The sequence below is a fragment of the Rhopalosiphum maidis genome, chromosome 1 (assembly GCF_003676215.2).
Source record: "Rhopalosiphum maidis isolate BTI-1 chromosome 1, ASM367621v3, whole genome shotgun sequence".
Taxonomy (NCBI): domain Eukaryota; kingdom Metazoa; phylum Arthropoda; class Insecta; order Hemiptera; family Aphididae; genus Rhopalosiphum; species Rhopalosiphum maidis.
In genome coordinates, this window is record NC_040877.1 from 65,280,529 (window position 1) to 65,305,820 (window position 25,292).

A 25,292-nucleotide genomic window follows, 5' to 3' on the forward strand; every position below is an offset into this window, starting at 1 on the left:
AATTGAATGCTCTCGGATATTATTATTCTATTCAAACAGATTATACCTATTATTTTCGGATCGGTTCAACTAGCATGTAGGAACGGATTAAACTATTATCATAGGCAAAGTTTAAGCGTTACAACAGACGTTCGATACAACGATATAATAATAATAATATATGATTTATACACGTCTCGCAGAACTTATTCGTATCGCGAGCTGTTGTGCATGCCTTCCATTCATACGAAACAACCTGTGGATTCGATTTACTTCTGTTTTGTATTTTTGTACTTTTTTTTTTTATTGGTTAACATTTATGCAGTTGTAACAAAAATAACAGAAAATATTATGTCATTAAGCTTCTAATAACTTTTGATGTACCTTATACCTATGTTTAATAAATATTTTAAATTATTTTTTCTACCAAAGGTATAGGTATCAGTTTATTAAAATCGTAATATTTATACATAAAAAAATACACTTATATGAATAGAGTTATTGCGTAGTTGATAACATTTGTCCGTTCTTCTTGTTACATACCATCATATATTGTAAAATCAATAATAATAACAAATACGTAGTATACGCGGCTATACGTGATTGTATATGAGCTATTTAATATACAGATAGCGTTCCGTTACCCCGGAATTGCAGCAACGCGTTTTCAGCCCTTATGGTTGTTATTATTTGTTCATTTTTATGAAATCGGCCAATTTACATTGAAACCGGAACGTTAAATGTTTGTTCGTAGTTGGCGAGAAATCGTGCGGATAAGCGAGCGAGGTATATACGATAGATTAACCGCTCCGATAAACAGCATCCGCGTGTCCGTTTGCGGTATACCCGCGCGACCGTTTCAGCCTCGGAAGATACACGACGATACACCCCAGTAGATAATAGTTAATAGTATATAAATAAATATATATATACAATTGTAAATATTTTTCCAATTCAATAAAACATGCGATGGGTTATTGGCCGATAAAATCAATGTACACCCAAATTTAGCAACACTCCCTTATTTATATACTCCTCGTAACAGCGTATTAGATTTATTGGTCTTTGAACTGTACATCCTGTAAATTATCCACGTACTTCGTACACACATATGTATTTATTTACAGAATATAGACTCGTGCAGATAAATCGTACAACATTCGTATTTGCGGTGCGAGTGTTTCAATAATACCAAGAGATATCTTGTAATCTCCAAATTTCGTAACAGTGGCGGGTTTAAGGAGATGGCTAAGAGGATAGTATTCCTCACTCTTTCCCTCGAGACTAAGCTAGTTGTTTTTCTAAGGCTAGTATTATGAGATATCAACAATTAATATAGAATATTATCATTAAAGAATATACTTATTTATGAATATTTGAATATTTATGCTTCAAGCTATTTTTGGATTGTTTTTTCGTTTGATGACTGACGATAAGATCGTTACTAAATATTATGTTTAAATATAAATTATAATTTATGATAAGTTTTGACATCGACTATTATTGTGGCTATAAACACTGATATCTACAGAATCATTATTTTACTAAATTGTACCCAACAAAATAAAATATACTTTATTTTTATGTACCATGTACGGGTGGTCGGTTTAATCGTTTAATTTTTTACCGGTCGTTAACGACACGTATTCCGATAACCATCATAATGGCAAATGTCGATGGAGATTGTGAAAAAACAACTTAAAAATACAACTAGCTAATTAATCCCTTCCACCCCTTGGTGAGTGATAAAACCCATCCATATTTTGTAAATGCTATGGGTTGATTACATATATAAAAGCATATGGCTTTTAAGAACTCAAAATCCTTTCAACTCACCGCCGGGTCTCTGCAGTGTTTCTTTTGTTTGACGCATATATATGAACTATAATACTTAATAAATTATAATTTATAACATTTATAACAAACATACGATTAAAAATTAATAACGAATATGGAAAATTAAGAGAATAGATATTTCTTGGGTAAACAACGGGACGCATATATTTCTCAAAGAATATAAATTACTTGGGATGAATAAACCCAATTGTTTGGCAAATAGTTTTGTATCATTGTTTATACCTCATATATTATATTATCCGGCGGCAGGTAGGTTTAGTCATCGATCGAAGTTATTCTCAATATCGTATCATTGTTATATTGGACGTTTATATAGCGTTATTTCTCATATAATATATTATATTTAAAACTTTTATGACAATAAAATGTTATTCTAAGACCAACATCGATTATATTTTTTTCACGAATCCCGTTGTTGAATTTTGATATACGTAGAAAATTAAAATATTGTGTTCTATTCATTAATCATTAGGGTGGGTTAGTATTAATATGAATTATGACTCAAATTTATTGACCACATTATCATAATAATATTACAAAACGTATAACGTCTTAGCGAATAAAACTGTCATTGAAAAAAATACAAAAGTTTTATGTGGTAACATATTTTTCACCCCAAAATAAAGATAAAATATTGTTGACTGAAATATTTCGATTAGTTCATTACCTAATCATTTTTTTTATTAAAAAGTAAACAAAATGTGCAACAGTTCTAAAAAGTGAATATTGGATTTTACAAAATAAATAACAATAATGTAAATAATTATTATTGATTTATATGTTCCTTCGATGTTATATTATACTAATATGGGATTATAATTGAATTATTTGATACGTGTATAATAAATGTGTAAGCACATTTTGATTTACCCTGTGTTTTATTCCTATAACTTAAATACAGCTTAAATTTAAACTATTTTACTATTTTACTTGAGATAATTTTATCAATTTAAAACTAGAAAAATTTTATACAAATAATAATAAACTAGAATTGTTTTATTTTTATAACATATGCCTATTACAAAAAAAAATGTCTAATTTAATCAAAATATGCTTATAGGTACATTATATTGTATATACTAGGTATATGTATATATATAGTATATACATTATACATTACATATAAAATTTCAAATGATAAAAATAAATTCAAAAAATCGAAATAAAATAATATATTGTTTCTGATAAATCAATAAAAATGGCTTTAAAATAAATTTTACGACCCATGCAAATGTAATAAATTTGTATTCACAATAATAACGTAAAGTATATACGCATTTCTTGTGAATAAAAAAATTTAAAATAAACTATTTTGAACTGGCTATTTTGTTCCTTACTATCTACATGATCGTACGCAAATACATATTATAATGATGATTACATTATTTGTTATAAGATAATAATGACGAAAAACGAATAATATTTTACCAACCTAAACAAAATATAGTATAAATAATATTTTTAAATTTATTGCAAATACGTGTTTTATTAACAGTATATAGGGATCTACTATACTATAAGTATAATGGTGGTTGTTTAAAGCTAGAGATGTATTTTTTGTTATTTTTCAGAAGGTTGCCAACCACCGACTGTATATAGATATCTACTGGCTGAACACACAAATGGAACGAACGAAGCGTGGGAAAATAATACGCAGGTTCGAAGTTTTTGCCAAAAAAAATACCAAGTATAGACGTGGAAATTAATAGTCAAGAATCTTCGACCCAAAACTCAAGAACAATATATTATCTAATTTGTAAATTCAAACCCGTATACAACAAAATACCCGTATTTACACATATATTATAATATGGTGGCTATAGACATTATATGTCTTGTGGATCGCCCCTTACCACCATTGAAATTTTTAATGTGGTTATAATTGCATTTCTCTATTTAATAAAAAATATATTATATATATATACATCATTTTTATTTCAGAAAATATAAAAAAAACTGCAAAATAAAATTGTAAAAATATTTTAAAAATAAGAAAAGGGTTGGCGAACTGTGCGAGCGGATGGCAAAGTTTCCTAGTCAAAAATAATAAAATTGTTAAATTAAATTAAATGCAAAAAGCCAAAAACTAAAAATAAAAATAAAAATTCAAGAAATGTATTAAATGTGAAGAGTGAAAGCTATATTGATTTTAATTTAAGTATTTTAATTATCACCTCTTCTCTACCACCACTCTAAGTCGAGCATTCACACGTCACTGGCCAGGATGTGTGCATTTGTATCCAATAATATTTTTTTCATAATACCTACACACTCACAATATTCGTCATCAAGTAAATAATACAAAAAAAAACCTATAATATGTATTTTACCCCCACCCACACTCTCATTGCACTCGGAATATTACTTAATATGATGCTACCGACAGTAGATAGCACCTAGACATTTTAACCATAGTTACCTATATCATACTTCTGCAGTGGCGTATCTATAATACATAATGTACTACGAGGTAGTGACATAAAATATGTTCTACAATATAAACGTACCCATGTATATATAATCTATTGTGTAAGTATATCAATATCGTTATTTGTTATAGCCGTCGCTTTAAGTTATGACGTTGTTTATACCACGCGGTTGAAGTACCGCGTATTGACAGAGTGAATGGAGCTCTCGGCGACAAAACGGAACAACAGTGTTTGAATCATTAACAAACGCCAAAAAAAAAAAAAAAAAATGAAAAAACGTAATAATAATAATCCTCAACCAAGTTCGAGTGCGTCGTGTATCGCGTTAAAAATAGATTTTGCCTGTGCGTTGTTCCATTGGCCACAGACAACGCGCACTTAGTAATAACTCGCTCACGAATAAACAATATATTGTACATATTATTATATTATTTTGTATTAAAATATTGTATTATTATACGTATACTCCGAATTGTTATGTCCGTTGGTTTTTTTCAACTACTTTCCATTACGCAGACAAAATATTATGCTCGTTAACTTTGATGATCAAAGTGCCAACCGTTCCAATTAGACGCACGCCAAACACCGTGAAAGTCATAAATTACAACGGTTTTCAACGTTATCGTTGTAATATTTAATTATATTATTATTGTCCCTCGTAATTTGGTCATTGGGACGCGCGCAGGTAGGACGTTCAAAGCAGTCCTGTGTTTTTGACAATTATTATACAATAATGACGTCGTTTACCTTCCTTCTTGCGTTTTACGTATCTCTAGTCTTTATCATGAAACCAGCCGATTTAGATTTAAGGAGTTACGAGACGAATTCTTGTGGTACAACGAACCGGTAGCGACGAAATTCAATTCTCAACGAATACCATAAATAATAAACTAATTATTTCGTAAAAAGACCGTTTACGTAAATATTCATTGTTTTAGAACAACTGGTTTTAAAAAGAAATCTCTCAAAAATATACACCTTATCCAAAGGTATAAGTATCATACATTGCGTACAAACTGCTGGTAAATGTTTTAAACATAACAGGTCAAACTTACAAGTTTCGACCACAAACGATAAAAATAAATATATATATATATAGGTATATAGAGTAATAATTGGTTCTGTAGAAAACGACAAAAAGTATAATCGTATATTATAGAGGAAATATTTATGATGTTATGTAACGTAGTTTCATGTTTTAAAATCATAAACATGTAAACATAAAAAATAAAATAAATGGTCCGTTCAGGTGATTCTGGACGATAAGGATTAAGGATTCTATAGTATAGACGATCAAAAAAACATAAAAACACATAAATGTAAAAAATGATACAAAATAACATACTTCAAAAAACACAGATTTCGTTAAAAGAACGCACATAAGTATACAAGTAGCTAATCTACCTTTGTATACCATATCATTTATATTAATGTTAAACAATTTCAAGTATAAAAATATATGCAATAATATAATGAAATATAATATCATCAAATACGACAAAATAAAACACGTTTTTCATTTATCATTTAAACTCAAAAGTAAAACTTGACAGAATAAATAATAAAAATACCATCATTATATTTCTAATATTTCTAATAATATAGAGTATACACATATAGTTTCGCAAAATTATTATAAAAAGTATCCGACTTTACAAAAGTTTTCATGAAAAAAAGCTAATAAATCAAATTTTTTTAAATTATAAATTAAATTTATAACTGTCAATGTATAAAAACTTGTAGCCTGTTAGTAGTGGTTTTTTTCACAAAGCTCGCGATTTTTACACGTCAGAAAGTTACAATCGTTTATCCAAAACACCATGTAAAACTCCATTAGGTTATTGCAATACAATATTTAGAATTTATGGAGCAGATATGGTACACGATTAAATGAGCCACGTCGTATCAGATATCGAATTTTAGTAACCGATACTTCCATGCAGTCTATGTATTTAATATATATATATATATATATTGTTTATGTTATATTCTATTAAAAGTTTACTCGCAAAAACCATTTACTGCACTTTAATTGTCATACAGAACCGAATTGTTTTGCAGTTAAACCAAACGAAAAACTAGGACAGACGACTGTATAGAGTATAGACGACATTATAGTCATTATACACACAAAAATGTGATACATCGATAGTTAAACAATTTACATTGTTCATTAGTGTGGACATATTATTTAGTCAATAAAGTGGATTTATCAATAAAAAGAATTCATGTTTGCGTTTTAGGTATACGTTCTACGATCAAATTAATGATAAAACTATAATTGTTCTGGTCGTTGAGAATAATACGAAAACTTAAAATATAATAAATACGCCAATTACTATTGTACGAACTCATTTTACGCAATAAACAGTTTTAATTTGAAGAATAAAATGTTTTTCATTATATTATTCATATGGATACATTTTGGCATAATGTCCGTTTACTTTTCAAGGTTTTTCCTAAAACTTTGAATCGTAATTTACAGAAATTATGGACATTTCAAAAAATATTAAAACTGACTGTTACAAAAACTTAAAATTATAACTCGCATTGATATTTCATTGCACATTGTTAAATAATCGCTGTATCAAAAACTTTCCAGACAATTCAATTTTACGCCGTAAATTTAAAATAAAAATTATTTAAACATGCCCAATACTTAAGTGTAAACAAAAATATTTATAACACGTGTTATTTCTAATTTTGTGTGAAACTTGTGTGTAGGAAATCGTCAAATGAAGATTTTAGATTTAATATTTAGCTCGTAGATAATTCTGTATGATTTTAATATGATTTGTAAGGTATTATAGTTTTTATTAAACGATGAAAAAAATTAGCATTACAATTATTTACAAAAATATTGTTCGAGTATTAATTTATAAAATATTGTATCGAGTATTGGGTAAAAACAAATTAATTTCCCCTCAATAACAGACGACGAAAGTTTAATTTCAAACTCACCAACAGATGTATACGAGTTAATTTGTGTGAATATAATCCTACAACATAATATAGAAAATCCCTCTCTGAATTAATTCACGAAAATCGGTCATAAAACGTGTTTATAGGCAATATTTCTTTGATACGAACACACGGAGGATTCGTGTCAATTGCAGTAATTGCTTTATAATCCAGTATATTCAAACATATTACCCATAAATCGAACATTTAGCACAAATAATATGCCTAATATTCAAAACAAGAAAAAACATTTACATACTAAATCCACTATAGCTTACGCCAAATATTATCAATTTAAATTATAATCGAATTATTTTTTTTCAGAAATAACGTAAGTGAAGTAAAATATCATACATTTAAAAATTTGTTGGGAAAATATAAAAAAGTATTAATAATTATTATCAAATTAAAATATTTTTTTAAGTCTAAAAAAAGTCTAAAAATCTTTTATTTTTTTTTTTTACTAAAAAAAAATTGTGCAAACTTTATTTGATCGTTATTTGTGTCCATAATAATATACTTGATCTATATTCTAGAGCTAACAATTTAATTTTAAATATTTTAATGCTTAAACAAATTAAGCGTACCAAAGAGAAATAAATGATATTAAAAGAATCATTTGGAATGATAATCCATTAAACCACATAATTTTTTACTTTAAAAAAATAATGCACTCAATAAATTCCCTAATTGGAATTTTACATAAATAAACCCTCCCCGCGTCATCAATAAATATCTCATCTAATGGAAATATTAATTTACACAGATTATAACTGATCATTAGACTAATACAATATGAAATTTAAAAATAATAATATTTTTATACTGACTAACATAGGAAATCATTGGCAGGTTAAAAGCAGCGGCCATTCTAGCTTCATGCAGACACGTCTCTTGTGGCCCGATGAAAGCTGAGATATTTTTCTTCCACAATTCCGCCGTCTCAAGTATACTAGTCGACTCTTCTCCATAGGTTTCGGCTACCAGAAAACTCAATGAATGACCTGTTATATACATATAAAAAGTAAAATAAAACAATAATAACGATAAAAATGTAAAAAAATATGAAACGAACCGAATGATTAGGTTTTTTTTTATGGATCCTCTTTATAATCAAAATTTCACAAGAAATCTGTATTTTTTAAATGAGTAAACGAAATAATAAACCATATACATGTATCGGGTATTTATTATGTGAAAGTTTTTGTACTTTTTTTTCAATAAAAAAGGTCATCGGAATCGCGCAATTTATTTTATGTTTTCAAATACATATAGCCATATAGGTATTATTATATATTCATAAAACTGTCTTAATGTTCAATATACGGAGATAAAATAAAAAATCAAACATGATTTTTGTGATTTGTATGCAATTTATACCGAATCTAATAGATGTAATAGAATGAAGAAGATAAAGAGAATTTAAACTTTTTATTTCTTTACTTTAACTTTTAAATTCCTCATACTTACAAATTTAACAGATAAACAATGCTAAAAATGTTGCATTTATTTTAAATATAATGTAAAAAACGCATTCGTCATAAATCCATATTAATTTATAAATTATATAAAAAAAAATATTGAAATAAGTTTATTATTTTAGTAATCACTCCCTGTTTTTGAATTTAAAACCATATTTTGCAAAACTAATAAATAATTACTATTTTTTTAATTAACAATACGATTCTCCATAATAAACTAATAACATTGACCTTTGATATTTTTCATACAAAAAAACGAAATCATTTATGAATATACCAATACTTATTATAATATAGATGCAATTTAAACTTGCTGGTTCGATTTTATGAAGCGGAACATAGCTTTATTCCAAAACAAGTTTACCAAAAACTTTATTTATCTTCAACCAAAAAAGTTTTACAAAGGTTTTTAGATAGATAAAACAAGAGAAACTTACAATATAGATGTATTAATTTTATATTCTTGTAGTATACTAATTTAACGGAAATAGTTATAAATATTATTCATAATATATTTTCTTTCGCAATAATATAAGGCAAAGATATTCTATGACAAATGTTTTTTTTTCTGATAAATCAATTAAGTAATCGAAATTATAATGTATAATGATTATATTATATAACGACAGATTATCCATTAATTATATTTTGATCGCTTGAATAATATTTTCAATTACACAAATACAAAAAAATTTATATTCGATACAACTTTAATCAATCACAATATTAGTATGGTCATCTGAAAATAAATAATTAATGAGATTTAGTTCCCGTAATTAATTGAAATCTCTTAATTTGTAGGCATAACCATGACAAATTGGAGGTAAATAATGTTATATTTAACTATATAAATCTAATTAAGATTTTAATACGTATATTCGTGTTATATATTGATTCAACTAATCAATTTCCAAATTAAAAGTTGGCTTTCTTTTTTTAAATCTTAAATTGAATACTATGCAAGCTCTTGAATTTGTAGACACTATACCAAATTCGCGTTATATTAGTACAGTTCTTTTGGATTTTAAAACTCATTTATTTTCAATCAAACGAGTGGTATTTAGAAACAGTTAAAGTATTTTAATTTTAAACAAAAAATTTAAATTACAAGATGAAAACGCAATGCTAATTTTTCTCGGATTCGTCCCGGATGTGCGTCACTCGTTAAAAAAAACAATGTAACACTGACTGACAGACATATTCTAGTTTTATTGAAAACACAATGTGACTTTTAAAATTAATTGCGCATATCTTTAATCTATTACTACTTACACTTAATTTATATAAACGACAAAGACTTTGTCAAAGAGTTATCCACAGATATAAAAACGAAAAACAATGTTATACAAGTTCTATGAATTATTAATAGGTAGGTACACTAACGAGTCTCGATAGAAATGGCGGTGTTCGATGATTGATATTCGTGTGCAACTTGTGGGGTATATTACAAAAAAACCATTGGTGGAAATTGAAGAATTGGCAATCGGATTTTTATTCGTGTAATTACATACAATTTTTTTTAAGCAAACTGTATAATAATTATCAACGGGGTGGTTTTCTGGGCTTAATTACAAATGTTTTTTTTTCTCAAACATTAATCATTAAATAATATTTGTATTATATACCTTTTTCCTTAAACAATCCCGCATTTATCTCCTCAACGGCCAATGATATTGCGCCGCTGATTGTGCGACCGGGTTTCGAGTAACCGATGTCACCTGGCCGTCTCCTCGATCCCGTCAAGTAGCCGAGAACGAATTCATCCGTCCGTCCATCCGCGGCCAACTGCAACAACGCCAACACGGTCGGCCAAAACATGACCCGTTGACTACGTATTCAGCCGCCGACAAACCTGCAATTTGGCAAATATTCGTCGCTCGTCATTAGTAACACATTTTAGCAGGTGTCCAACATCATAACGCTATTATTTCACAAATATTAAGTTAATCGACCTATTAAAAAAAAAAAAACGATTTCGACATAGATTTCGACCGTATTTCATTGTAAAAACAATTTGGACACTTTTAAGATTTATGAGGATTTTAAAAAATAAATGAAGACGGACAACGATAATCATAATTATAGCAATCATTCAACTTTTAATATTCTAAAGTACCCGTTTTATATCATTATTTATAGTGTTTTAAATCAAATTTCAAGCGAAATTAGTAGATATATGTATATAGGTAGTTGATACGTGCATAAAATATAGTCAAGAGCCAAGACAATTATGTTTAGTAGCCGCAACGAGTGCAACGCGTTTCACGCTGCTGAAATATTTTCACATGCTGAGTTATTGAAATTGTTATTGAAACTAAAGAAGAACTGTACAATTTTAATCTTTAACCCATAGTATTAGACGTTCGTGGGGACCCGTTAAAAAATAAAAGACTTGTATGATGTTTATAATATAATATTGGATGCAGATAAAAAAAAATTCCCACGCAACCGTTGATTTTAAATTAACCATATTTTCTTCAGTGCCCGTGCTTTTTGTATCATACAAAGAATGTGGTGTCCGTCTTTTAAATATTTCCTTTTAAGGAATATCACAATATGTCTCCCCACTAATATAACACGGAGGAGATCGAAACTAGTTTCAAGTTCCATTAGAAAACTGTCGTTTCTATTTAATTTATTGAACAGATTGTTTTTGTCAATACGAGTGGTTAATATAATCATCCCGAATCATTTAATACGTAGGACATTGTCCTATAGAATTAATCGATTAGTTTTAAATTTATTAAAATTAAATTTGAGTTTATTTAAAATGAATAATAATTTATTAAAGTATTCTGCTGTTTAGTGTTCTTAATAAATATATTTTAGCGGCTAACTTGTATTTAAATTACTTTATTATAATTTATAGTCATACAAATTATATTGTTTGTTAAACAAATATTTGATAGAAACAAACCATTACTTTTTAAATTATAATATCATATTAATTGGTTATAGAGGTAGGTAATTATATTTTGTGTTCTCTTTAAAATATCGATTAAACGAACAAAGTGAATACTTAATTTAGGTATCATCAAACACCCATATATTACTTACAACAATTAGTGTCAAATTAATAAAATGAAATGCTTAATGAATATATTAATTTTAAATACTTTATAATCAATAATTGCCCTGTTAAAATAATATATCATGCTTTACAATAGCTCATTACTTTCACTTACTAATTGAGTATAGTTTATGCAGGTGTTTACATACTAAATAATGTGTTAAAAATAAATGAAATTAAATAAACTAAAATCTATTTGAGTAAAGCACAATTTTTATAGAAATTTGCTTTAAAAAATTCTTTCAGATTTATTAAAAATTTTACAATGTTATAAAATATATAACATAATATAAAATATGCTTGAAATTGCAATCATTATATAATAATGTAACACTAAGTATTATATTGTAAACCTAATATTTGAACACAGTTTTAATATTTTCTATAAGAGTTAAAAGTTTAATATAACAGTGTTTGTTACCTATTACTTTAGTAATTAAACAATCAAACTTGCTAAAGTTCATATTATAAAATCCGTAAAAGAAGAAAAATATCATAAATCTTGGCTCAATTATACACTATCTATTAATTTTCAACTAAGTTTGGGTTATGTTTATATAATGATCACTTTATATTATAATTTTATTAAAGCTACAGTTAATATTTTGAATGAAGCAATTATTTTTTATGAAAACTATTATTTAAATTTGTTAATGGACTAATATTTTTAATGATCTAATGGACATTAAGATAATATAGTTTAATCTGCATATAATCAAATTATTCAAATGAATCAGTTAATATAACTTTAATTATTGACAATATAATATGTTAATTCTGTAGAATTAACCATTTAAATCAAACACTTTAAGTAATGCTTTGCACATTTAGAAGTCTATGAAACTTGCTGACTTCTATTGTATTATAAATTTATAACTTTATATTTTATTAGGTAAGTATAGTAACGCGATTAAGTTTTTTTTTCTTATAAGATTAAAATTAAAAAATGATCTAACGTTTTATTGTGTAAATAATTCTTATACATATATAGTTTATTTGTTTTTTTTTTTACTAAAATTTCTTAACTATTGCCATTTATTTATTATGACTGTTTTTTGTTTAAAACAAAACAAAAATATGAAAAACACGGTTGTTTTTAGACTTATTTTCGTGTTTTCCACAGGATCGTTAACAGCAATGGATGCATATTATAGTCTTTTAGAGCCATCACTAACAACACCCGGTTAAGCTGCTAAAACTATTATCACAGTCGGAAAACTCCTCGCGCGGAAAAACAGTCACACGTAGTTAATAGTTATAAACGTATATATATATAAAAAAAACATAGAATAATACCAACCTACATGTACTTAATTTCCGACAAATCCATGTCGTTAATCAGCCCGGTCACTTTTGTACCTCTACCGCCCATAACTATGTCCTGCATCCGAAAAAATATATAATTCCTGGCAAGTCGTGTGCAAGTCCAAACTACTATTAACTGACTATACCTATACGGTCGTCTTTATATTAGGTGTACATACGTCGTATTATATACCCACAGGCCACAGGGGAAACAACGTTCACGTGCCGGCGCGCCGGAAGATTATTAAGCTGCAAAATGTCTGTGACGTGAAACGAGGAGTGGCGAAAAGATTGGACGAAGGAGGTTGAACACGAATCCCAGCGACCGCGTCTCCTCGCACTGTGTATTATATAATATGTATATATACACAGGCACGAAATAGTGTGCAGGCGTCAGTGGGGGGGGGGGGTAGTTTTTACAACAGGAGCTATAGAGGAATTTAATATCTATTCTGCGGTATACCCGATTTATTATTGGCTTCACTTCTATATACACATGCACGCGGTGTACACTAGCGGGGTATACGTGTATGTCAAAAACTCGGATAAAAAAAGAAAAAATATATAACACACGGTATACATGCCAATATTCGTGTGCAGTCGATACAAACGTGATTTTTTTCCAAAGGTAATCTCCGGAATGTCAAACAGGGTATTTTTCCGATTTAGTGTCTCGGATGATTTTTTTTCCCTGTGTATAGGCAGTATTATAATAATATAAGAGGGTTATAGTTTTATTTAACATATGATGCCAATCGATAAGATTTACCACGATAACATTTGACATGTATTAAGCAATAACAAAATTGAATTGTAAAACAATATTAACTGCGATATCTTTTCGATAAAAACATTTAAATATTAAATGCTGATAACATATTTTTTATCTTTAAATCTATAAAAATCAGACTACAATTACCTAAATAGAATCCTTGGAATTACAATATCATACATACTACATATTTGTTTCATTACGCGTAAAACAGTATTAACAGTCAAAAAAATTTTAGTGGTTTAAAAAAAAAGTTAAGACAAACCAGTTTTATAATCATTTAAATAAGTTTTACGCTTTCTAATTTAAAAACATTTACGAATCTAAAGCGACGATTTAACCCTCCTAAATATACAATTAGCCTCCCCCTTTCCAAAATAATTGTACTTATTATAAATATGGACACTAATATTTAGTTAAACATTTACAATACTGTACATAAACTATATCACATATAAGTAACACATATATAATCTAATACATACGTAAAATAATACACATTATGCGTTGAAATATATCCAAGACAGCCCATTCAAATGTGTTTAATACACAAAGCATATTTTATTCATGTAAATAATAAAGCTATTATGCAAAAATAAATCCCAAGCTTTTCAGCCCCTAAGTTTATCAAGTTTCGCTTATGTTAAAGACATATTTTTAAATCGAATAAAACAAATAGCTTTTCAAAAACTGCTTTAGTGAACTCGAATGATGATTATAATTGGTCACATAAAATATAACTATATAGTAATTAATAATTACTATCATAAAAAATTGCATTGATTTAATAGAAAAAAAAAACTTTTACTGAACAATAAAAATATTGTATATTATCTATATTTTATGGTAAAAATACAATTATTGAAAATTAGTCTACAACAACTTTAAAATATAAAATAATCAATCAATGTCTGAGAAACCACACTCATTAATTTTACATCGTGCCCTATCTAATACAATTTATTGTAAGCTCATAACACAAAATTAATCTTTATAATAAAAAAAAATAAAATAAAATATTATCATTATTATTATTATTTATTGATAACTATTGATCGATAGTGAAATATGTGCGCATAAAAGAATAAAATACGACGTGTAATATTATTTTTCTTTTAAGAATACAAACACAACAATTCCTACGTTAAACAATACTAATCAAACACGATGCTCATTAGTGTTCGCGTGAAATACGAAAAGTAAAAAAAACTTCGAAAAATAAATTATGTATTAAAGTTAAACCGACCGTGTAGAAATGCTATTAATAATAACAGCGGAGAATAATTTAAAAGCATCAACGGTGTATACTTCGCTGCAAAAAGTATGTGTGGCAAGGTAAAAATAATAATTGTACCTATGTATTAGCCAAGACAATATTATGTCTCGTGTACCGAAATAACATAATTATAATAATTATATTAAAACATTTAAAACAGCAAACAACGGACTCCCTACAAACCTGTCACTTCGTCATAAGTTTACAACCTAAATTATTTCATAATTATATGAATACGATATGGTGTGGTATATAGAACGGTCGATAACCTTTAATTGTAAATAATACGCACAGCGCAAAATCTATTCTATCACTGAATACCTATTACTATGACTATCATTATTACGTATAACATTAATAAGAAAATTCTTAATACTGAATACATTATAACGCTACAGTCATTAACGTTTATCAGCTAATAACACGCCATGTTTGCAAAACAAATGTTGATTTATTTCTTAAAAATATCTGTTTTATACTATAATACCGTCTTCCTCTTGTAAGGTCCACAAACATTCTATAAACCTATCCAACACTTGTCTTAAAATATTTATGTAAGCATAATGTATATACATCTATTTAAAAACCCGTACGCACGGTGATTGATATCAAATTAATAATACTGATAAGTGATGAAGCTGCGTGTAATGTATTTTGTGGGAGTGGGCCAGAAGTTCGTTAATATTTTGATCTACTATAAATGTAGTAGTTAAACAGTTCTTAATCAATAGCATGCGTATATCCGAATAATCAGTCACAAGCTCCGTCTCAACACACCCAATCCTATTTCACTGAAATCCCGAAGAGCTTTGCCAATTTATACAGGATGATTCATCAAACAATCTCAACCTTTTTTTTTAGTCAATAATACAGTTATGATTAAAATTTGATTTTTGAAAATTTTAAGTATATTTAAAGACTTTTTTGTACATCTTAAAGAATGTCCTGTGATAATACAAACTACTACTTTTCAAATGAAAACCTCCCTATTATTTAATGGAAAATTTCCTTTAAATGTATCAAAATCAAAATTCAAATGAAAAGTTAGAGCTATATAATATTTGTGTATTAAAGATAATATTAAGTCCATGATAAAGATTTTAAAAAATATTATGAAGACAATGGTAATTTGAACATTTTAGTAATTTATAGTTATTAACAAATTAATATTTTTAATTTGTAAACATTGGTCCTTATTGTAAACATTTTAATAACTGATAAACTACTCGTTAGGTTCATTCAAATTTTCAAACAATTATCCACTAAATAATTAATAATAGAAGAGTAAATTATCGTTTGAAAAACAGAAGTTTTTATATTTTCAGGACACCTATAAAGTAGAATAAATAATCTCAAAAATTCAAAAATCAGAATTAAATAAATGTATTACTAAAGAAAAAATGGGAATGACTATGCTTGATTAATCACCCTGTATAGACTGTATGTATTGTTATCAAAACGAAAAATAGTATAACAGCAGACGATAAATTCATATAACGTTATTATGTCATATTATAAAAACGTACGCGTGTGAGTTACTTTGAAAAGACATTTTTGTTTATCATCTTTATGTGTTTTTATCTCTCCCTCCCTGTTACTTATTCTTTCTCTTTCTACCTCGATCTCTATATCTAGTTATGAAATAACGCACTCTAAACGGCTGTTGCTTTTTTTGCGTTTTAAAAAACTTATATTATAGTGCCGTGATAACGGCGGTGCTGGCGTCGTCCTTATCGCGCGTCCGCGAACAACATTGGCGATTGACCTAAAAAAACTGACACACCGAAACCCGTATTGGAGATGTTATGCAGGTGAATAATAAAATATACATAATACACATTGTACTTTTATATATATATATATATATATATATATATATATATATATATATTATACGCGTATTATCAATATGTACGTTGACCTAGAATACATTTACCTATATCTATGCGCGGGAAAAGCCTCATTCATTTTTTTAATTATTTTCGCAATGAATATAATATTATACTATTAAAACAACATATTAATATGTTCAATAGGGGACACCCGCATGGCGAAAAATAATAATAATAAGTATATATAGATATCCTAAAATTACGTAGTAGTAGCTCAACTATAATATGTATATAATAATATCATCTCCGCGGGCCAATCATAATAATAATAATATATAATATTATATTATAGTGTATAATAAAATATGTAAGTAGGGTGATTTTTTTAATCACTATATTATTATAGTCGTTATCGCGGCAAGTTATTTTTTTTTACATAATTTTGAAGTTATTACAATAAAAATACGTGTTTTTTGTCAATGTAAAAATGTAAAAGTACCTATAACGACAAAAAATAAAATAAAGTTTACGAAAACGTAAATTTACCGACAAACTGATTGTATTGTGATAAAGTAATCACATTGTGGCTTCTATGATGAGATGTATGCGAAATCATAAAATATATATTATGTTTTCGCGGCGACATCGTCGACGACACGTAATAGATATATAATAATAAAATATATAATATCGAATGACGGCGGGCATTGCTTGATTACACAAATCGTATATATATATACAATACACGCATATCGTAATCATATATAATATAAAAACATGTATTTTAAGTAGTGCGATATCTGCACCGACGCGATTGGAAAATGAAAACGCGCGAATACGGCCGATGTGTATGGTGGCAGCATATATTATTAATATCATTATAATACGTATAATAGTCCCACGCGCTTTTTATTAACATAATATAATTTAATATATATAATATATACAATAATACGCACCGGCGAGAGAATAAATGCGCGCGCGAAAACAAAAATATCACTGAAAATCCGGTGAACTTTCACATCGACGACGATTGCTATTTGCTGGTGCAGTGAGACTCGTATATTATTGTATATAGAGACGCTGCTGCAGCAGCGCGCAGACACGCACGTCTGTATTATCGTTTATTGCGCAATTATTATTGCAAAAAGAGTGGGTTTCCACAGAAACCATCCTGCTGTATATTATAATAGTAATACTATAACAAAATATAAAAACAATGACGAAACAGCTCTCGGCCTGCAGCTATAACAATACATTATCATACATGATAAAATATTATAATATTATACTATATAGGTATATCGTATATGCATATTAAGTGCCGAAAGTCGGCGCGAGTTTCGGATAAGTTTCGATAGCGGCAATAAACTCGCGGTTCGGTTTTCGCGGTTTATTCATCGACAAAATTATAAACCAATTTTTTTTTTTATTATTATTGTTGTTTTGTTTTGTTTAACCGTTTCGAAATCGAATATAATACAATACACAATGTACTCTCGTACGTGTAGCCCGGACGACGGCGATATTGTATCAACCTACCTATATAGTATACGTTGGTTATAGAAAGCCTCAGCACAATGAAGAAAATGCGCGCTTAACAATATAATCGTAAAAGAAGTTTTTTCTTACACCAATGCAATATTTACCTGTTTACGTTTTGGCACGCGAGTGGTTGTAGGTACGCACTTATTCTCTGTTTGGTAAGAAATCTCGTGTAAATATATCGTGATGATAAATGTATTTGTTTCGTGGAATTTAATAGCTATTTTTTATGTTGCGCGGAATAAATATAAAATATTTTTACAATATAAATCGTTTGATGTTTTTTTATACATTCAAAACTATTTCTTGTCACCAGACTTTTGGGTAGTATACGATACACTTATTTTGATTATACACAATAAAACTGATGAAAAACAATAAAATGTATTATTCCATTTATAATATTTTCAAATTTTCTATTTTGTTTTATTAAATTTTCAATGGAATTATACTTCAGTTATAAAAACGTATGAGACATCATAACATTGTGCCAATAAAACTAAACTATACGAAATAAATACTTAAACTAGACTAATATAATAATGTTTATAAATATATAGCAGGCACACTTTTATGTATCTTGTAATTAATGGAACTTTTAAAATAACTCGGTTGAAAATAATTATGTACATGGTAATAATGTATACCAAAGATAAATAGAAAATAAAAATGCGAATAAAAAAGCAACAATGAATCTTGGTCGAATTTTTATAACACATATCGGTGTTTCAATTGACTAGCATTGAATTAACGACACATAAAAATTATTTAAAGGTATGTGTACCTGTTTAGTTTTATTTGCACAAAGTTACCCATGGCTAATATAAATTTGATTTGCAAAATTATATTTGGTTGTGTAAACGAAAACTTGTATACAAATTTAATTTGTTTAAATCACTTATGTGAGTTCCAATAGTTTTATTACTGACTGAAAAAAAAACCGTGGTTGATACAAACTAAGACAAATATTTTAACGATTAAACAATTATTTTATACATGTACTGCAAGTATTCAGTATAAGCAATTTGTATAGATATAACTAAATGTGTAAGTTTAAACTATTAATATTTTACTATCATACAAATTACCTATGAAAAATCTTTGTGTATTAGTTTAAATGACATTTATTTTATTTGAATCAAAAGTTTATAATATATTTAATAGATAATGTGTAATAATTAGGATTAAACTATTTAGTCAGTGTCCAATTGATATAGTTACCAAAATGTACCAATACGTTTTAGTTAAATAATTATTTTTTGGCCTGCATTTTTATAATGTCATAATCATGGTACCGTATATGTAGCACACAATATCTGATTTAATTGGTTGGTGTTGAATCAGCTATGGTGTGCTACATATACGGTACCTACTCATCAGTCATCACTATACAGTCTTCAAATAGTGGGATGCGACTACAAATAGTAAGTTATTTATTTAACTTAGTACTATTTTACTATTTTACATTTTATTTATTAATACAAACTATTTTTATTGATTTTATTATTTTATAAAATTATACTATCTTTGAGATATTTTACTGAAGAACCGATTGATACAAACCGTGAGTCTCTACGTTTTGTCTAAGCCTAGGAAAAGTGATACGGATGAACGGACTGATGGAAAAACTGTAGCTATTATACACATAGATTCAACAATTCTCAACAAAAAATGTACTGATTATAAATATAAATATATGTATTATATTTATATTTTAGTGAGCTTAATTTTATAAATCTAAATAAATATGAATATGAATTATGTATTTTTGAATAAATAAAATATATAATTTTATCAATATATGAATAATTTAAACAACTTCCACACCTTTATAGTCTTAAATTTAGTAAGAATTAAAACTAAAGCTAAAACTTAGCTAGCTTCAATTTAAAAATAAAATATAGCAAATAGTTAGACTTTAGAAATCACGCTTCTTGAGTTTTAAAAGTAATAAAAAATATTAAATTATTTCCTACAACCGGGACGCGTTATTTTAAACACATAAAATGTAATACCAGTATTCAAGAGTCTAAGATCATAATCTGTTTTATTATAGCTAAATAAAATTATTAAATATAACGAATATTCAGAATTAATATATAAAGCATTAAATAGCTTTTTAATTTTATTTTTAGTTTCTACTTTTTTTTTAATTTTTATGATTTTCTTAAAAAATATCTTTGTTTTTTCCAAGTCATAAATAAACGGCAGGTCATGTTTTTTTTTAATTTTGATCAGACAAGCCACTAATTTTAGAAAATTACATGCCGGGACGACCAATGGAATAAATAACAGGTCAGCATTTATGTGATTCAGTATAATTTTCAAATGACAAAACATTATTAAAATTATTTAGAATAAAGACTTCCATAATACGAGTACAACGAAAAACAAAATAAAAATGTTCATTTTAATACTATATAGCATCAAATGTATCAAACTAGCTGTTTAATACAAAAATATATTTTGATTTCAACAAAATCTAAACCACGTCGACGTTACAATATGTTACAATAAAATACCATTCTCCATTGGTGAAATAGGAGATTACACAAAAAACAAATTTAAATATTAATTTCGTTGTTTTTGTTTTTCTTATATATAGTTATATAAATTTTGTTAATCGAATACACGCAACAACTTAAGTTTTATTTAGATATGTACTAAAAATACTGGATATAATTCAAGATTTGTATACATTTTTCATTAATTTTTAATGAAAATTTTTCTAAAAAAAAATCTGTACTTTTGAGAATTGTTACATATTTTAATATTTATTAGTTTTCTTTTAAAAATACACGTGAAAATAACTGTTATTAAATTGTTGAATTATGTATATTATATTATGTATAGTTCTAATAAAAAATATTTAAAATTAACATATGATTCAATATATAATTAGAAATAATTAACATAAATAAATCTTAAAAGAGCATATTATTATTACAGATGAATTGTATCCATTTTATGCATATACTAAAATAGTTAATCAGAGTTGATTTTAGACTATTGATATTTATATAATATTATATACAATCATAGGTTATGTTATAGTACTAACGAAGTCATTATTATATGTTCACATAATAATATTGTAGTTTCCTCTAAAAATTAAAAATATCAATAACGATTAACGAATAATGTATTATTATTTATTATACTATTATTTCAAAATTAAAATAATTATTAGCTTTAAAAAAAGTCATTGATATAGTATAATTTAAAATTGGCAAATTTGTATAAATAAAACCAAATGTATTTTACAATATTGTTCACCTTACCCTATTAACACCTATTTATACTAAGTTGACAGTTGTAATTAGTTTTGTCACATTAAGAAAGCAAACGTTATAAAATGTTTAAATTTTGAATAACAGTAAAATATATTTGGCAGTGATATCTATTTATATTAGGTCAAGGCAACACAGTCTGGAGTTGGGACTTCGGACTTATGAATAATAATATTACTAATGTATATTATGTTACATTTTACAACTACAAATACCATAGACCTTTTAACTATTCAGAATTACATAGAACATGTCAAAATGTAATTTTAAATTATTCGTATTTACACCATGTCTATATCATATAGCCATAAACGAATTTCAGGATACACAAATTCAAACGCATTAATTAAATAAATTATTCAAGACTCCGTATTAGTTTAAATAACCACAAATTAATGACTTCAGAAATAAAATTTCGTTAGTAGGTATTATGAGTGACACTTCTTATACATATCAAATATGTGGCTAATTTTCAAAGAAACGGTTTTTTTTTTTTTTTTTTACTTTTCCATTATAAATTATCTCTATGTAATATATTATATTATTATATTTATTATGTATTATTATTAATCAATGCCATTCAATAAGTTGTAACTATATAATATGCAATTTATTTTCAATTTATAACACATACTAGACGATGCTGCATAAAAAGTAGATAGATGCTTTTGTATTTTCGATTATATAAGGTTATATTATTTATAATAAGTTTCATCCACGCTTGAGTTTGATTTTAAGCTTTTGTAAGTGTTAACTATTTATAGACTATATAAATTAGCCCCCTTTTTAAGATAATTAAATAGCGGCTATACATTTTAAAAATATTATTGGACATTTAAAATTTTTTTCGCATTTAATACAATAATTATTGAATTTAATATACCTACGTAATAGTAGATTAAGTAAATTTGATGAAAATTATTACTATTAAAATAACATATAATAGGACATGTAGGTACCCGAAAAATTAATAGATTAAAAAATAATCAGAATAGCATACAAAAAATTCAATAAATGATAGTTTTAAAAATATACTCTTAATACCTGGTATATTAATATAAAAAAAAACATTTACAAGAATGAAAAATACTGTCGTCAATCATTATACAGCATTATAATATCGTATTATCTTTCATCAAAGCGGTTTGGATCACAATTTTTTTTTTTATCGGCATTTATAATGCTCGGTTGGGGCTATCGTCAGGATTTTTTCGTACCATAAAATTTTATATCCCATCGCATTTTCTCGATACTCCACCAGTATATATAGTCGTATACTCGTATATAAAAAATAATAACACGGCGTGATGTCGTTTTTACGTTGTATCCATGTTGGTCGTCTGTTAATAGTATTAACACGCGTTGTTTCACTTACGTAACCATAAAACACATAATAACAAAAACCGGAGAAGACACTCTGCTATATAGTAGATGTCGAATGCACATCAGGTCACTTTAATGTACACATTATGTTAAATTTAAATTTAACGATAAATCATTGTATACGAAAAACGATTAAAAAAAGATACGATCTATCAGCCTATATTTTATAATATATTAATATTATTATGCGTACTTTATACTCATATTGGTAATACAGTACATGTTGAACTTATTTTTACCATAAAACAACGCGTATTATCAATATTATACTATTATTAAATTATATATCAATAGTCAATAAAAACTAGAACAGAATTAAAAGGTTCGTGGTGGAAATAGCTTAAAATCAGTTTAAACATTTTGTAAATTGTATTTATTGTAGTATGTATAGAAAATAATAATATACTTAATGGTAGAATGTCTCAGGTCTCCACTCCTTGCAACAAATATCTTATAAAGTTATCATTTGTTTTGTTTAAATATCCAATTTCGTTAAGACATACCAATTTTTAACGTTAAAATTAACGTAAGTACCAATTGTTATACTCAAATTTTTACCAAAAACCACCCTGAGTGTTAAACACTAAAATATTTTTGTTTCTCTTGCAAAAAGATGAAGATATAGGTACAAAAATTAATTTAACACGAATAATTAAAACACTGCACAACATAATTATGAACCCATCGTATTTCACTTAAAATTTAGAACAAAATCTATTTCTCTCTCTAAATGCGTGTGACAAAATTGTCTATTATATTGTATACCGAATATCTATATAATATATACATTTATGTATGTATATCATATTTTTTATCCGCAGAATACGATTTTGAACACCATAAGATTATTATTGGATTTACTATATTTAGGTACCTACGTCATATAATAGGACAGATGTGGATTACGATCGTCACAATATGCAATCTGTGAGGAGTATATATAAACGAATAAAGGAAATTGTATATACCATACAAGTAGGTACGTATGTGCATTATACTATATCTACAGTATCATAGACAATAATATCGATAGTGTTGGTTGTGTTAAGAGGGAGTGGTGTTGTAAATGTACAGATACTTGTATAATATTATGTATATAATATACTGTATAATTATTTTTTTTTTTACCTGCTCCGGACAAATGTAGATCTCTGCCGGTAAGTTCCGGTGGTTGCGTTGGTAGCGGCTGTTGTCATTTCGTACGGATATTATACATCCGACGAGGTAATTTCAAAACAAAAAAAAGATTATTTTTTTGTTCGTTCAAAATTGTACACTCGGTAATGACGTCGGAAATGAAACGGAAAACGATATAACTAAAACAATAACTAACAAAACAATATATTATAAAACGATCGCCCTCTTGCACGCCCCCCACCCTCTCGCATACGATCGAACAGATCGCGACCGGAACGCGGCGAAATAAAAAACCGTGACGAAACGTAAAATAATATCTATAAAGTGTAGAAATATCGCGAACGAGATAAAATATGACAATGACGAAGAAGAGTGCGATATTGTTTAACGATGTGACGGTCGCGTGTCCGTCGGGTATCCGGAAATAATAATATATAATATTATTTATTATGAGCGCGCGCAACCGGCGGCCAGTCGCGTGCAACTGTGCGGCTGCCGCGGGACTATACGGAGTGGACCGCGAGTGACACGCGAGTGAGCTGCCGCCGCAAACGACGACGGCGACGACGACGACCGCGACGACGGTTAACAACTCGGTCGGCGAATCCGAGCGCGGTGAAAGTGCGTCGCGAAAGAGAAAAAAAAAAATACGATCCGTCCGTCGCCACTTATTATTATTATTATTATTATTATTACGCTGTTGGCACGCGCGAACCGAACCGAGATTTATTATTATTGTTGTTTTATTGCACGTGTATAATATTGTCGTTATCACAATATATTATGATATACCTATCGGTAGTGTACACGCATATTATAATTAGATCGCGCATTGCGGTGGAGCTGACGATAGTCGATGAGTCGGAGTGAATCGAAAACTGCAGGTAGTCGTCTGGTGTGTTGCAGAAAGCGCAGGAGCTGAGCTGCAGCGGCGGTGGCTATAATAATATATATATATATATATATTGTATACCT

The 25,292-nt window shown here is 27.5% G+C and overlaps 1 protein-coding gene across 1 annotated transcript in view; it reads right to left on the reverse strand.

The window, feature by feature from the left end:
• The window catches only part of LOC113550308 (guanylate cyclase 32E-like), a 75,349-nt gene extending 50,498 nt beyond the window's left edge, over positions 1-24,851 (reverse strand). Inside the window, 3 exon segments of the mRNA XM_026952043.1 lie at positions 8,061-8,230; positions 10,333-10,559; positions 24,309-24,851. Of these exon segments, the coding sequence (XP_026807844.1) occupies positions 8,061-8,230; positions 10,333-10,525 (363 nt within the window). The 5' untranslated portion in view covers positions 10,526-10,559; positions 24,309-24,851.
• Between the last annotated feature and the right edge of the window lie 441 nt (positions 24,852-25,292).